The sequence below is a fragment of the Protopterus annectens genome, chromosome 2.part0 (genome assembly GCF_019279795.1).
Source record: "Protopterus annectens isolate FY-2018-M chromosome 2.part0, PAN1.0, whole genome shotgun sequence".
Lineage (NCBI taxonomy): Eukaryota > Metazoa > Chordata > Ceratodontiformes > Protopteridae > Protopterus > Protopterus annectens.
Window position 1 is genome coordinate 1,682,965,921 of NC_056728.1, and position 17,789 is coordinate 1,682,983,709.

The following is a 17,789-nucleotide window of genomic DNA, read 5'->3' on the forward strand; positions in this document are numbered from 1 at the left end:
ATTAACTGACCATCAGTTTCTTAGTTCATTCTTGTTGACAAAGAGAACATTTAGCCCCTTGAATGACTTTTTCTATTTTTTTAAGAATTTTACAGTATATTTTGCATTTTGCAGAGCATTACTTTATTTAGGAGAGCACGTCTAATAAAAGTTCAAGTTTCTTAATTTTGTGTAATGTTCTAATATCTAGCTACACATTTTCTATTACCTATAGTTTGTTTGGTTATAAACATATGACACATTTATTACTCATGTTGAAAACCCCTACATATAGAGCAAGTCTGGAAATGTAAGCACTAAGGTTAAATGTATTAATCTGGCTGATGGTAATGATAACAACATGTGTTTCAATATATATTTCAGCAGTTGGTATAATTTGAAATATCAGACAGAGATTATACACCCTGTACAGCTGCCAGAACGGTTATAATGCTGACTAGTATTTTCACAGCACAACAGGACCAGCATCACTACAGTAAATTCTGAACCTATCAGAAAACACTTCCTCCTGCTTACAGCTCTAAAGTGATGGTGGTAATAGCTATTTACATAAAATGTAAAAATGTTGACATATCCAAATAATATTAACAAATTAAGTTTGTGAAATGTCAGATAAAGCCTATGTGGCTATCATTACTTATAGTAGGGTAGAACCTTACAATTCACATGTGACTGTTATACATCACTTATGGTCCTAATTCTCATATCTTTGGAGAAGTTAATCCTGGATGCATTTGAATCAGACTACTGAAAAATTATAATAAATCACACAACAGCTTGCAAACATCATTATGCATGTTTTCTAATAGGCCCCTGACCACTAGCTGCCAGTGCCTATTTAAAGGTATGTGTAACCCTACTCTTTTCAGTCAGTCAGTGAAAACAAAGTGCCTTAGGTCAGACCTTCTTCCAAATTTTGTCTTCATTCTCTCACTTCTATTATTGAACACAACCTCCTGGTTCTCTGGTCAAGAGTTGATGTTCAGGTTCAGCTTGGGACTGGAAAATGTGGGAGTGCACTAAGATCTTACCAGTCCTTGGAATGTCCTTCATATAAGAGCCACCACTGAGGTGTGGCACCATGAAAAGTATATACTCCCATGCATGCCCCCCCCCTCACAATGTACAGTCAGACACTGAAATCCAGTCTCCATCAGGCATCAGTACCTCTTTCCTGCCCTCCCCCCAAGAGAAGAACAGACCATCATCCATCTGGTGCTTTTCATATCGATGTAGGTCCACCCTGTCCCATGCTTATGACTTTATGTTTATGCTAGAAATATGACCCCAAGAACGATAATCTTAACCAGAAAGGAAGCCTGTCCTTTAGAGTTTCTTTCTCATCACTTTATCTGTAGTGTAAAAACTACTGAGGAACAAAATGTTACAGTTAATTAGGCTCTACTTCTGTACTTGAGAGATGAATACCAAATATTAACCATTTCAACATTTGATTTTCAGAGCCACCAACAAATTTTGGACTCCTGGACAAAAAGATAGTAGGATGGACACCACAGACTCTGCATTTGAGAAGTACCTACACAGCATCCTATACCCAGCACCCACGTTCCAGTTTTCTATTCCCCAGATACACTGCAGTACCGCGCAACCTTTCCAGCAACCTTTATCCACCCAACAATGTATATAAAAATATGCAACTTAAAGAAAAATCACAACTCCAAGTGCCGGATGGTATTGAGGGACCTAGCACCTTGCTCCCTTCTGTTGACATTCACACATAATGAAATGCCTGTTTTAGCAATAAAATTGTTTATAATGCACTTGAGTTCTCTTGGAGATTTTTTTTTATTCTGAATTGTCAACTGATGTTCAAACATTAAAGTATGCAGCAATTATGGAACTAGAGCTTTCAGACAACAAGGCCAGAAAACATATTTCTTCATAACAGCATAGAAGCAGCAACCCAATTCAGTGCTATATGCAAATGTTTACCTAGCTCTCTGTAAGATGGCAACACTGTTTGCTCCTCTTCAAATTAAATAATGTATAAACTTAACACTTGTCCCCATTTAAACCACAAAACTACTAAATTCAAATTGTAAACAATTGTAAAAGTTATATATTAAAAACAAATATATATATATATATATATATATATATATTTTTTTTTTTTACTTTGAAGAGGGTAATAGATTATGTAATCAGTTATTTAATTTGTTTTTATCAGGTAATTAGGGAAGTTCTTTCTTTGGTAATTCGTGGTTTTTTTTTGTATAAAAGGATGATTTTGTTACAGTTGTTTTACATCTGAAGAAGTAAGAATTGGGGACGAAAACATGGTGATACATTAATGCATTTATGTGTCTATGTGTTACTGCTTTTGGACAATAACTTCAGTCACATTCCTTCCAAAGTGTCTTTCTTGGAGATTATCAGTTTTACAGTACATGGTTATATTGGGATTTTGGAAAACAATAACAGACAAACTGACTCAAGAAGTAATCACTGAAAACTACGGACAACTGGGTAGTTATGAAACAAAATTGACAATATTTTATATGGAGGGACAAACTTGTCACACATCCATGTAGCAGAGTATGCTTCCTGCACCCCATAGGTAATCAAAGGAGAAAGCAGAGGAATATATGAACAGACAAGGACATATATCAGCATAATTTTTATTTTTGTGGAGTTGTTTTTTTTTTATTTTGTTTCATCCACTGCAAAATATCAGACATATTGTCTGTAAGGGTAAGTCCAAATTCTAGAGAAAATGGGAGATAGAGCTGGATATCATTAACATATGATTTGTAAAAGAACCTTTGCCCCATACTGACCTTCTTTACTGACAAGATATACTCTGTGAAAAATAATAGGGCCAGGATGGAACCCTGAAGAACTCTTCATTCTAGGAGGAAGAGACAAAAAAGTTAATTCCTGACACCACCTTCTGGACTTGAACTAAGAGGTAAGAGGCAAACCCCTCATGTACAGTGCCATTACAGCCTCAATAAAATGTCACACTCTCCAGGATGATCCCATGGTCCACAATGTCAAAAGCCATGGAGAAGTCAAGAAGGACCAAAATGAAGATGGAATATAGTGTTTAATCTCTCACCATCCACAAGTCATTGATCACTCAAATGAGTGACATCTCACTGCTGTGCTTAGGTCTAAAGCCAGACTGCAACTGGTCCAAAAGGCCAAGTGACATTAAGATACAAATACATTTATGCATAGACTGCATCATCTATAACTTTCCAATAACTGGGAGGTTAGAAACAGGCTCATAATTTTCCCAGATACCAGGTTCAAACATCTTTTTTAAGTAAAGGGGTGATCAAGGCATCTTTTTACCACAGATGGCAAGCACCCCAGTCCTCAATGATGACCTGATAATTTGGACAATAACTGTTCCTAAAGACTTGAGGCAGGTTAATTATCAGCCTCATTTGCTAAAGATCTAATGTGCATGAAGTAGGAAGCACAGGTGAAGCAGTTTTAATGGCTTTATCATAGTAAAAATATCCAAACTCAGCTCAGCAAAAATCTGGATGATCAGCAAAGGTGCCATCACAATGCTCTATGGGTGGGTCGGTGAAGGAAGACTACTTAGCCCTCAACAGCTTATCTATGAATAGTTGTGACAATTCCTCACACTTTTCTGGGAATAAGACTGGATGAGCGGCGGGTTAGGCAGGGCTTCATAGCCTGTCTACCACTCAGAAAGGTATAGCCAGATGACTAAATGCAGCAGAAATCTCACAAAACACAGCACTGTTTGATATGCAACACAATGTAGATCCAGACTTAGCTTGTCCTTAAAGATGCCTGCCCTATGACATTTGTGATCCAACCACCATAATGATATTAACTCATTGTCATGCATAAGATAGACTGTGGCTATGAATAAACTGAGGAAACAAAGTTCAGAGAATGGGTTGCAATCATATTTTAGGTTACTACTAGTGAATCAGATATGATTTGGATTAATATTTCCTTTATCCTGATTTATAGGACTTAGTGAAATCTAGGGTTTTAGATGGAACAGCAGCTGAAGGCTAAGCCAGTGTGCTGCTATATTTTGATATCATTTCTATAAACATGAGAAACAAAGTGCACACTGTAGCCCAGAGGTTCTCTCCAAGATAACTGAAAATATTCGATAATGGAAAATAAGCAGGAACCACCACAGCTGTAAAATCCAAAATAAGAATTTATTTTTAGAACAAACAGATAAGCACTTTCACATGAAACAAATCACGCTTCCTCAGCTCTCACAGTAAGAAAAACACATCCAGTTTAAATATGTGTAACAACCAATGACTAAGCACATCAAATTATAACCATTAAATCGTCAAATCAACTAATAAGCTAATTATACAATCAACATTCACATTGAATTAATTCCAAAATAAGATATAAAAAGGGTTTGTTTCTATTCTTATTTTTACTTTAGGGAACTGTGCTGGTCTTATGCTTACATGACTAATAAGACCAAGGTAAATATTAGCTTGCAGCCTCAAAATCCATTTTAGTTCCACGGACTCTAAAAAATTATTAGAATCACCACCTCTCTCATTTTTATTCACAAGCTGCAATACCATAAAGTAGAAACTATGAGAGTTAAAGACAGAAACATGTTTAGCTAACGCATTCTGAAGGTGCATATTCCTTATATCATAGAGATGATTGTAAACTATATTCTTCAACCTCCTAGAGGTCTTGCCAATGTAAAAGCATGTACAGCATTTACAGTATGCAAGATATACCAAATTATTACTATCACAAGTGGCAGCAAACCTGGGCAGAAATGTAAAGTCTAAGTCGGGATGTTTAAAAACCTGTTCCTTAGATAATGCACCACACATATTGCATCGATTACGTGGAAAAGTACCTAAATGTCAATCTGTATCTCTCAGACCCATATTAATGACCCATGTCTTACCTTATCACAGCACAAAAGTCTCTTCAAATTGGGACTATTCCTATATACAAAATGGAGATTATCACCCACTATACCAACTGTCTCCCGATCAACAGTAAGGACATGCCAGTTACGCTTAATAATATTGATCAAGGTAGCAGTTTCATTTGTATATGTAGTTATAAATGCAAGTCTGTTACATCTCTGATGTGAACCATAATAACATCCAACAGGGGCTAATCCTGGTTCCAAACACTTCCTTCTTAGCACTCTCTAGAAGTGCTTTCTTATAGCCCCTTTCACTAAATAATCGATCAAGACATTCAATCTGGGCTTGTAAATCATTAGGATCTTTACATATTCTTTTGATCCTATGATATTGTCCTTTCACTATGTTGGAAAAAACAAATCTAGGGTGCATACTATCAAATTGTAACAAAGCATGTTTCCAACAGGATTTTCGGTATAGTTTTGTATATACCTTACCTAGACTATCCTTACCTATAGTCAAATCGAAAAAATCAACACTGATTTCAGAACTTGTCATAGTAAATCTTAACAAATCTGTTGTTGACTCTATATATCATACAAATTGACACAATTCAGATGGTTCCCCATCCCAGAACAACAAGATATCATCAACAAAGCACCTATACAGGCGCACTTGAGAGAAATAAGCACAGTTAAACAAAAACTTCTTCTCCCAATAGTAGACCACTAAGTTAGCATATGAGCTACCACATGGGGTGCCCATGGCGACACCCCATTGCTGTAGATATAATTGGCCATTGAACATGAAGATGTTGTTAGACAATACCATGTCAAGTAAAGTGCAAAGTAAAATCACTTCATCATTCGTTACAGCCTCCATTTCACTCATCATCTCCCTAATAGCCTCTATTTCGTGTGCACTGGGTATGGAAGTAAAACGATTTTTAATATCCAAAGTTACCAAGATACATCTAGGAGGTAAAGCCTCCTTAGTATAGATGTCAATATCTTTCAATAACTGGATAGTGTCCTTTAGTATAGTAGGAACATTTTTTACAATAGGTCCCAATTGCTTTTCAAGGTAAATCGACATGGCCTCAGTCACCCATCCCCCACCTATAGGCCTCATAGGAGGTGAAGTTAGGGACTTATGCATCTTCGGTAGTCCCTTCATGTGTGGAATATACGAATATGCTGCATAAAGGTACTCATAGAGGTCACGATTAATCTGCCTACACATTAATAGATCCTTCAAAGCCCCCGGGCCTGTGGAAAATACGGCCCAGACCGCAGAATCCTTTATAAATGCATTCTATGAACACCTTCAGGAATGCATGGATCATGCAATCCCAAATAAAACCAAGACCCAATCCTCCAAAGGCAGACGTCCTGTCTGGTGGACCCCAGCCATAAACAAACTCCTTTTCAAATAACGTAGCTGGTGACACTATATTTTCTAATTCTGTTGGCAAAATATGGAATCTACTACCACAAAACCTTACTACCATAACATCACTCCCACTATTCAAAACTAACTTAAAACTATTTCTCACTAACCGCTGGCTATGCTCCTGCAATAAGCCTGACTAAACAGCTTATTTGACACTTTAAGCTAACCTTCTCTGCTTATTTTCCTAACTCTGTCTCTCCAGAGTATTTATTCACCATGTCTGAGTGCATTAGGCACTTTTTTTCCTTTTCTTACATACTATTTTTCTGGTCTCATAAATTACTACCCATCTGCTTTCTCTAACTTTACTTTTTTAGCCCTCTTCAATGTCATTTGTTATTTTCTGCATGATCATAGTGTGTTTTTTATTATTATTATTTAGTGTGTGCTTTTAATATTATTATTACCAATTAGATGAATAGCTTTTAGTAGTATGTTAGCGGAGCTTTTCTCCTCGGGCCTCCACTGAAAATGGACATGTATCCAGCTGGACTAGCCCGGTCAACAAATGTAAAATAAAATAAACAATAGAAGGAGGAAGCTACTACATGATAGAGCAAAATCCCAAAAAGGGAAGGCATCTCTGATCAGTATTAGCAAAAAACTACGGGCACTCATAAAATCATCTATGGCTAACATCGAGAGAAAAATTGCACAGGACACTAAGGATAATCACAAGGCTTTCTTTAATTATGTTAGGAACCTGGGTGGGAATTCCCAGATATGCTCAGAATTAGTCCAAAATGACAAAAAATACACCGAACCCACAGACATTGCCAACATCCTAGCTGACAGGTTCAGCACAAACTTCTCCCCCCCACCAAAAGGGCAAATATCTATCCCAGCAGAGTGCTGCCCCCCCTGACATCTCAGATGCTCAGGTAAGAGCCGCCCTCTCCAAAGCAAAAAACACAGCATCAATGGGACCAGACGCTGTCCCAGGCTGCATCCTACATGAGCTCAAAGAAGAGCTAAACCCAAACATAAAACTACTGTTCAGTCTCAGCCTTACTACAGGATATGTACCCAAAGAGTGTCGTACAGCAACAGTGGTCTCTCTCCACAAAGGTGGTGCCTCAATGGATCCTGGAAACTATCGCCCCATAAGCCTGACTAGCTTGGTCTGCAAAGTTATGGAAAGGATCATCATGGACCTCATAAATAAAGATATTGGGGACCTACAGACACTGGATCCTACCCAGTTCAGCTTTGTTAAGGGCAGATCCTGCCTCTTAAACCTGGTCGATTTCTTTGAAACAGTCACCAAGGCCATTGACGAGGGGAAGGTGGTCCACACAGCCTACCTGGACCTCGCAAAAGCCTTAGATACAATACCCCACTCGGGCATTATAGATAAGCTCACCAGCTTAAATATAAACCCCTATGTCACTAGATGGGCTGCAAACTGGCTCAAGGACAGAACCCACATGGTTAGAATTGTTGGAGCCATGTCAGACTCCAAACCAGTTACAAGTGGCATCCCACAAGGCTCAGTCCTGGGACCTCTCTTGTTCGGTATATATTTCTCGGAGGTACAGGCCAACACAGAAGGACTGTGGCTGACCAAGTTTGCAGATGACTGCAAACTGGGCGCCACAATCGACTCTCCAGCTGACACAAGCATCCTCCAAAAGGGCCTCATAGAAACAGACAACTGGTGCCAGAGCCATGGCCTCAAGCTAAATGCCAAAAAGTGTATAGTCATCCCCTTTGGCAAAAACAAAGTGCCCACAAATTACCACATAGGTGCTAATCCATTAAGTACAGAAGAAGTAATTAGGGACCTGGGGACCCAAGTTGATAGCAATCTCTTTTGACAATCATGTGGCCAAAGTGGTTAGAAAAACATTTTATATAGCCCACCTAATCATGAAGGGATTCACATCTAGATCAGGGGAGGTCATCGTGCCTCTTTACTCATCCCTCATCAGGCCCATAATTGAGTACAATGCCCCTTTTGGGATGCACCTTACCAGACACCTGCAGCAACTGGAAAGACTCCAAGAGTACCTCACAAAGAGGATCAAAGGGCTCAAACAGATGCCATATGCTGCCCGGTTAAAGAAACTCCAGCTCTACTCAGTGGCATACCGCCTGCTCAGAGGCGATCTGTGCCTGACGTATAAAGCCATGTTCAACCCGGAATTAATGGACATGCTGCACCTCAGAAAATCCAAATCCCATCGAGCTACGCGCTCGAGAGACTTGAACCTCAGCACTGAAATAAATAAGACATGCTGGAGGGACAGATTCATAACCCAGAGGCTCCCTTCACTCTAGAATAAAATCTCAGTCCAGGTTAGGCAGAGTCCCTCATTGACTCTCTTCAAGAGGAATCTTGATGAGTGGATGGGAGATCATAGGTTTACCCCGGGTATCACTTCTGTGTCACTGTTAGACAGAGGCACAGTATACTAACCTCGAAAAGGCATAGCAAAATTAATTTAAAATGGGTGGCGAAAGCCAAACACACTCTGGCTAGGCTTATAAATGCCCTAGGGCAGATAGCCTAGTATGAACCTATGAATCTATATAAATTGTCATGTACTGATCTCACTATCCTTATAAATTGATCATTGTCCAAGGCAACATATGTTTCAGCATCTTCAAGTAATAAGTACATGGCATTCACATAATCAGCATAATTCATCAGCACAATCCCCCTACCCTTGTCAGCCGGTCTAACTGTCACATTAACATCACTCTGTAGAAGCTTTAAGGCTTCTCTTTGATCATCATTTAAATTAAAATAACAACATTTACATTTGTTAATACCATAAAAACTCTCATATATTTCCTTTTCTCAAATTTTTATAAAACATTCAATGTGCATGGGTAACAAATGAACTTTTGCGTTTCCAGCAAAAAGACCTTTAATTAACTTGTTCATTATCTCTTAGCGTCTTTCTGATACGTTTGATTTCTATAAACATGTGATGACTGATGAAGCTTAAGTGTGAGAATCTTTTACATGAACATCTTTAAAAGAAGACTAGAATACATGTAGTTCAATTATAGGCTTGAAGAATGTCAAAAATAAACTTGTTAAACACTTTTGGGACATTAGAAAAGTGTGTAACAAACTTATCATGTAATTTTTTTGATTTCAGAAAAATGCATAACATTATTATATTAAGTCACATAATGTGACAAAGCTAGTTATGTAAAGGAAACTGCATCAGGAGGTTACTAATAGCTTTAAAAGCTGTAACCTTCCCATCATGGATACACAATATGGCACCAAGACTACACTAACAGCTTTAAAAGCTGTAATAGTCATGCTGCCACAAAACTACATTATGGCTCAACTAACAGTTTTAGAAACTGAATCAAGCTACAGGTGCAGACACTGTGGAATGGAATCATAAATAGTAACAGTATGAAATACTAAAAACACATTTGGGGATAACAGAAAGACAACAGCTGTCATCAAAGAAATGTGCCAACTGGCAAATTTAGTAGCTGTGAAATACACTGTACTGTCACATAAGTGGTAGCCAAAGTTTCATGCATTATAAAACATTATAACTACATCACTGATCATAAACAGGTGTATTATGTATTATCAAAATGGATTTCTTGACATTAACAGATCTACTACACAAGGAAAGACAGATAGGTTCATAGGTGTGTACTAGGCCAACGGCCCTAGAGCCTTTACAAGCCTAGCCCATAGACGTGCCCTAGCATCATGCCGCCATTAGTTCCTGGTACCTCTATCAAGTAGAGCCACTGGAGTGATCCCCGGAGTGAGCTTTCTATTTCCCATCCACTCATCAAGATTTCTCTTGAAGAGGGCTAGTGAGGTGCTCTGCTTGACATGTATGGGAAGTCTATTCCAGAGCATGGGCAGTCTCTGGGATATGAACCTGTCCCTCCAGCATGTTCTGCTGATTGTGGTAATGAGGTTGAGGTCTCTGGAGTGTGTGGTATGGATGGACTGGGATTTCTTTAGGTGTAACATTTCTAACAGGGCTGGGTCAGACATGGCTTTGTAAGTCAAGCAGAGATCGCCTCTTAGACGATATGAGGCAGAGAAAAGCTGGAGTTTTTTAAGTCTGTCCATGTAGGGCATGTGTTTAAGGCCTAGGATCCTCTTTGTGAGGTACTTTTGTGGCCTTTCCAGCAGTTGCAGGTGTTTAGTAAGTTACATGCCAAATGGGGCATTACACTCGATGACTGGTCTAATGAGTGAAGAGTAGAGAGAGATGATGACCTCTTTCTTCCTGGATGTAAAACCTCTGGTAATGAGATGTGCTACATAGAAAGACTTTATGACCACAGTGGAAGGAGAGGTTGCTGTCATCCTGTGCCCCCAGATCTCTTATAACGTCTTCAGTGTTCAGTGGACTGCCATGAATCTGGTAATTAGCAGGAACTGAGTTTTCACAAAGGGAATAACAATGCATGTTTTGGCATTAAGCTTAAGACCATGGTTTCAACATCAGTCATTGGTCTCAGATGAGGGTTTTCATTTCTTGATCTCATTTTAAATTCATTTTAATAATCTGTATCTGCTTTAGCTAAGGTAATTAAGCCACTATTAGTAATTCCAGTACACAGTTGCACTGCATTGCTGCTGTTTTAAGTGGTCTAATGTTACTAAGCCCCGGTTTCATTCTTTCATACTAAGTGTATGTCAGGCTAGTTCAGGGCTTGTCTTTACACTGGGGCAGTTCCAAGCCAGTCAGCTCTGAGCTGAGGGTCTAATATTTTTTCTGTCCCACCCTGTTGTAGCTGTGTTCTTAAACCCAGTGTGTCTGTTGTTGCCTGTCCCTTATGATAATTTGACAATATAATTCCCTTCCCCCTGCCCATTTATTGGCTGTTGACAATAAGCACATAAGTATAATTTTTGCAAAGTCTCTCCTTTTAACTACTCACCAGGCTAAAAGACCTTGATGAAAATTGTTTAATACTAAGTGTACTGATACTGCTTGCACTGATTTTAGCATCAAATTAGTTATTTATTTTTTTATACTGTAATTAGTTTATTGGTTCTTGCTGGTGGCAGAAGGTTTCTAGACTAGTTGTTTTATATTGACACTTAAATACTCTGTAGCAAGTCCACCCAAACATCATTCTAAAGTCAGACTCCAAGCAGCTATAATTCCCCCTGCCCCAAGAATTATTCCTGTCAGTACCGTGGACCAGCACTTCCCCACAACATCTCTAGCCAGTATAATTGAGATGGGTACCTTGAGACAGTGTAAGAATTGTCACATGCTGTCTAATGATCATCTATTGCTCAAGCAGTATAACACAGTATGTGAAAGATGTACATATATAATATCCCTGCAGGCAAAATTTCACACACAGTAAACGCAGACACCAAAATCATGAGCACGACACCGTACATCACACACACATAATCCATCATATGCTGAGGTTCTAAAGATTAAGTTGCCTAAACTTCAAAGGCCTCCAAAACACAACACAGGTACAAAGCACAATCAGCATATTAAGCCTACCTCCTCGGATAGCTGACGGAGTCCAAAAGACACAGATGCTGAGCCCATAAGACAAGCAGGCACTGATCCAACCCAACATTCTTGTTATAGATGACATACAGATATGCTTCTTGCCAAACTGAGCAAGGAAAGAGTGGTGGTTAGTTCCTTGACTGGTGCCAGCTTCCATTAGTTTATGCATGCACTCAAGTCCTAGTTCATGCCAGTGTCAATGACTTGAGGTGTACCTCCCTGGATTATGTGAAGAGACATATGATGGTGTTCTCAGACTGTGTACAAAGCAGGTATGAGCTTAGCATTGAGCAGCATTTTACCTTCTCCAAGGATGATGCAACGATATGAACAAAAAATAATTGGCTTAGTTTTTGGTGTCATTCAAAGGGGGGTCCAATATTTGTCAGCCTGGGAGGATATCTTTGACAAACCAGGCTGGTTCACCAGGAATGGCCTGTATCTGTCCCCTGTAGAGTTTTGATTATAGGCAAAGACATTGTCCACCCCCATAGTCCTTTTCAGGCAATGGCAACCTGATTAACATGCCAACATAACAAAACAAGTAAAAAAATATATGAAGAAATAACTGACCAATACTAGGAGCCTGAGCAAGAAACTTCACTCCCTACAAGCTCTTCTCACCTTGAAAGACATGGACATAATGTTTTCCACACATTTAGACCACTAACTGTGCAGAAGGGTAAAAAGGTGGAGGTGTATCAATCTACATCAAGAAAAGACTTGCATCATAGCTGGTAAAACAGTATGATGCACTAGAGCTTCCTCATGTCCAAATAACCATTAGAAAGGTCTCATACCATATATTAGCTAGCTATAGAACTACTTCTATGACAAAAGAAAGCCACAACACCTAACTACAGGAACTAGAATAATTCAGTATTGAACTCAATACCATTTTCTTAGGTGATCTAAAGTATCCAACTATAGACTGGGAAACTTACACTACCACCAATGAATAAGCACTGAGATTCCTGGGCTATGTCAGTACAAGTGCCCTGGAACAATATGTCAGAGTACCCACTAGGGGGGAATAACATCTTGGATCTTATCATTCTAATATGGGAGAATCTTACACCATCCCTTGCATATAGTCATCATTTTTGGGTCTGACCATAAAACAATCTCTGTTGAAATAAAACTGAAACCAGAGATCCCTTCCACCCAAGGTATCTTTAGAATTTCTTTAAGACAAACTACCTGCTCCTAAGTGATACATTGGCAAACATCAAATCCCCACCAAACCCAGTTAACTACGATGAATATGCAGAACTGTACACCATCACACTATACCAGCATGTAAACAGCTGCATAGATGCAGCTGTACCCTGTAGAAACAAGTGCAGGGTAAACCCCAGAAACAGACTCACATGGTTGAGCCATAATATCAACAAGAGTTATAATAAAAGGAAAATATTTTTTTCCAAAAGTAAGAAGAGTAATTCCTGTAATGTTAGAGCCATAGTTGCTGAAATAAACAACTCAGGAGCTTTATAAAATTCACCAAACCAAGTCTGAGGCTAAAATAGCAGAGGTTAAAGACAATCACAAGGCAATTTTTAGTTATGTTCATAATCTGAAAAGCACAACACAGCAATGCACTGAGCTGATTGTGAATGATATTAATTACACTGGGGCTGAAGATATAATGAACCTACTGGCTGATAAATTTAGCTCTAACTTTACCCCTCTCTCCCTTCTGTTTGTCCCTCAAGATGTACCTGAAACTGTTTCATCTCCAGCTATCACACGAGACTAAATCCTAAAAGTGCTAAAAAAAGCTAAAAATGGATCCTGACAATAGCATGAAGCATGATGTAGCTACACCTCATGTGACGCCCACCACTGCTACCAATATGTGATGGGTACCAATATGTGTTGTCCCCATGATGGGCCAGTAATCAAGGAGCCTGAAAACTCACCACTTACACTGGAGAGGGAGGTGCACTTGGAATACAAATGGATACACTCAGTATTTCTAGATGCAGACTTCTCTGCATCAAGTACAGTTTCCCTTAAGAGCACACAGGGAACACACTCAGCCCAGGGTCTGGATGTCTCTATATCTGTCTCCCTCTAGATCCCCAATAAGACTCCCCACTGGTACAACTGTAGGGTTAGGTCCTCAGCTGAGTGTCCAAGCCAAGTCCTCCAGCACCCTCTCTGTAAACCCAGTGCTTCGTGTCCCTGCCCCAAGTAGCTGACACACACATACTGAGAGGTTTCATTTTTATACACACACACATACACACACCTGGGAAAGGCTGGCACAGGTCTACTAACTATACCCCCTTCTGCTCAGACTACAAGGTAGTTACCAATGCCACCAGACACTCCAAAATCAACTACTCTAAGGCCCTTAACAAAGGATATCCAATTATACTGTGTAATATTAATACTAATCCAAATGATAGTAGTTCACCAAGATGGCTAGGCCTTCTGAAGTGGCCTACACAGTGTCACCAAATAAATATAAACACTTTCAAAGGTTAGATATTAAGGACCAGCCACAATAAAAGTTTTAAATATATTTAATTATAAATAATAAAAGAACATGAAAACACTGACTATATATATATATTCACAGTAAACCACAGAGTTCAAATCACAGGAAATATTGAAAAGAACATTGAAGGACAGACTCAGATAAATAAAGAAAAACAATATCTAAACTAAGATTCACTAGATTCCTGACTGAATCTAGTAGAATTTACTGTTCCCTAATAACTTACTTGGGCAAGGCAAAATGGAATACATGAACAGTCGTTCTAGTCAGGCTCCCAAACAGAATACTCAATTCACTGAGATTACTCCCTGTAAAATATAATATCCAGGATGACTTGTAGAATGCCTCATCTGGTCACCTGCCTCTATGTTCTCACAGTATTCCCCTTTGAAGCTGAGACAGGAACTGAACATAGCTGCAATACGCACTCAAATGTTATGGCAGTGCCTAGAGGCCTCCCCTCTTTTCACTGTACTAATGAACAAACACTCTATCCCAGACCCAGCATCTTTGGTCTTACTCAGCACTGCAGGGTGCCTTTCAATGACTTAACAGCTCAATTACATTTCCCTTATCTTTCTTAAATAAGCCAGCTGGTTAACCTTTGTTTTGCCAGTGTCCTCAATTAAACCATATGCATTTAATTCAGTTACCATAATGCATGTACATTTCTCTTCATTTCAGCACTATTGATACATTTTAATACAATTAACACAAGCAGAGCTCACAAATACATTTTCAGCACAAGCATCTGTACAAATCAGCTTGATATGCAAATGACATATAATTATTTATAAAATTCCAGCTAGCTGTGTCTTACATCCACTGCCCTACTTCTCCCTGGCCTGGCTGGCAGTACCTCCTATTGTCACACCCCTAACAACATTGTTCAATCTCAGACTCCATACAGGTTTTGTACCAAGTGATTGGAGAACAGCTACAGTCATTCCCAGCTTAAGGGAGGACCTTTCACAGACCCTGACAATTACAGACCCATAAGTCTGATCAGCCTTATACGCAAAGCCATGGAAAAACTTATCCCAACATTAATTAATCAGAATTTTTGGAACCTCCAAACACTAGAACCATATCTATTTGGATTCATTAAGGGCAGGTCATGCTTACTCATCCTGGTGGATTTTTTTGAAAAGGACACCAAAGCAATGGATGGAGGCAAAAGTGTACACATCTCATATCTTGACCTGACCACAGCTTTTGACATAGTTCCCCAAGCAGGCATTGTAGTAAAGCTAAATAAACTGAGAATAAACCCCTATGTCACCCACTGGATTCCCAACTGGCTTACAGATAGAATGTAGATAATCAAAATAGGGGAAGTTACTTCAACAAAGAGACCAGTCACCAGTGGAGTTCCCCAGGGTTATGTGCTGGAACTTCTCCTGTTTGGCATCTATTTTTGTGATGTAACAAGGCAATACCAAAGGGCTCTGTCTGACTAAGTTTGCAGATGACTGTAAGCTAGCACAGAACCCCCCCAATAACTTAGCCATCCTGCATGAAGGTTTTGTCTCAGATAATTAACTGATGTCAAGATCATGGTCTGAAACTAAATGCTAAAAATGCATTATTGTATCCTCTAGGAAGTCAACTACTCCAGAGAACTACCACATTGATAATACACCTTTAAGAGTTGACCCAGTTGTTCAGGATTTGAGAAGTTATGTAGACAGTGACCTAATTTTGACCAACATGTGTCTAATGTTGTAAGAAAGTTATTCTATATTGCACAGCTTATAAACAAAGGATTGTGTCTAGATCTAGGGATGTCATTGTCCCCTTTTACTCAGCTGTCATTAGGCCAGTCATTGAATGCAATGCCATATTTGCCATGTATCTGTCCAGACACATGCAACAACTGGAACACCCATAGAGATACCTTACTAAAAGGATACAAGGCCTAAACAACATGTCCTACATGGACGTACTCAAAGTCCTGTTACTCCACTTGGTGTCCTACAGACTGCTAAGAGGCGACCTGTCTCTAGCATACAAGACATCCTCTGACCCATTACTGATGAATTTACTGCACATCAGCAAGTCAAATGGCATCAGAAATATTCAGTCTAGTGATCTAAACTTTTTCTGCAACATCAACAGAATGATATATTTTACAGAGGATACTGCTGCTGTGGAACAAACTCCCCATCCACATAAAACAAAGTTCATCCCTGTCGATTTTCAACTGCAACTTAGATCTATGGATAGGAAAGAGAAAATTTACCCCCAAACTGTCTCCTGTACTACTAATGGACAGAGGCAGCTCCTAAATGCTTTATCCCATGCATGGGTCCCCTCAAATTATCAGTGGTATAATCCCTGTTATTCTTATTAGGAGTAATATATAATTATTGAACATGGGATAGGTAAAGGCAATCTATAACCAAATGGGATAGGTTATCTCAACCACAAAAAGGGAAATCGGTTAGGCTTAAAATGGCCCGCAAGGGCAGCTAGCCCAGTGCTTACCTATGAACCTATCCATTTCTAAAACACAAAATAAACTGGCTATGATCAGAGATCATGTCAAAATCATCTGCGTTATAGCAAGATCCATGAATTATTATCACAGTATAACAAATGTATTTTTCACTTGTTTGCATTCCATGCACTACAAATACATTTTAATAAGCAAATATAAATAACTTCAAAACAAAACAAAATAATGGGGGGGGGGGGTCAAAAAGTTAACATTTGCTCAGAATGTGACTATAATTACAATAGACAATAACTTCTGCACATGGCTTCAGCATTTTGTGTTAGTAAGTAAAAAAACATAGAGAAGCAGTCATTTTTATGATTTATTTTAAAAAGTCAATAGTAGCCTGGTGGCTTAGTGGTAAAACGTCTTTGTCACAATTTCAGACTTAGGGTTTCAATACATTTTCAGTCAGTATTCATGTGTAGTCATTATGTTTTCTCTGCATCTGTTTGGCTTTTCTTTGGGTACTCTGGTTTCTACTCACTCCCCAAAAACATATTGGCTGATTGGCTGCATAAACTGTCTACTGTCAAAGCCTACAAGATGTAAGCTTGTTAAAGCGATTAGCAGCAGCGCTCAATGAATATGCATGCTGCCTAAATGTTTATAAGCACCTTTTTGTGGACAGCAGAAGTGATGGCGGCCATGAAAAGATACAGGGAACTTGAGCACACAATGTAAACAAAATAGTTTGTTGACAAACTTATTATGTGAGCACAAACCAATAGCTTACACAAAGTAAGGGCAAGTTGATTATAAGAATTAAAATGCAGGGGCAATTAAATGGGGAGAGTATACACAGAATACAATGGTGTTAGTACAGAAATAAGTAAGAGGGGAGGGTAAACAAAAATAATGTACTCAGATAATGCAGTCGAATGTGCTTATGTCACAAAGAAACATTTTAAACATAAATACTTCCACATTCATATAATAATAATTAATCATGTTCACAATTCCTGACCCATGCA

The 17,789-nt window shown here is 38.9% G+C and overlaps 1 protein-coding gene across 1 annotated transcript in view; it reads left to right on the forward strand.

Moving 5' to 3' along the window:
• Positions 1-1,781, forward strand: part of CFAP107 (cilia and flagella associated protein 107) — a 333,829-nt gene extending 332,048 nt beyond the window's left edge. The window contains exon 4 of the mRNA XM_044061730.1: positions 1,462-1,781. Within this exon, the coding sequence (XP_043917665.1) occupies positions 1,462-1,742 (281 nt within the window). The 3' untranslated portion in view covers positions 1,743-1,781. The remainder of the gene's footprint in view (positions 1-1,461) is intronic.
• Positions 1,782-17,789: the final 16,008 nt, after the last annotated feature.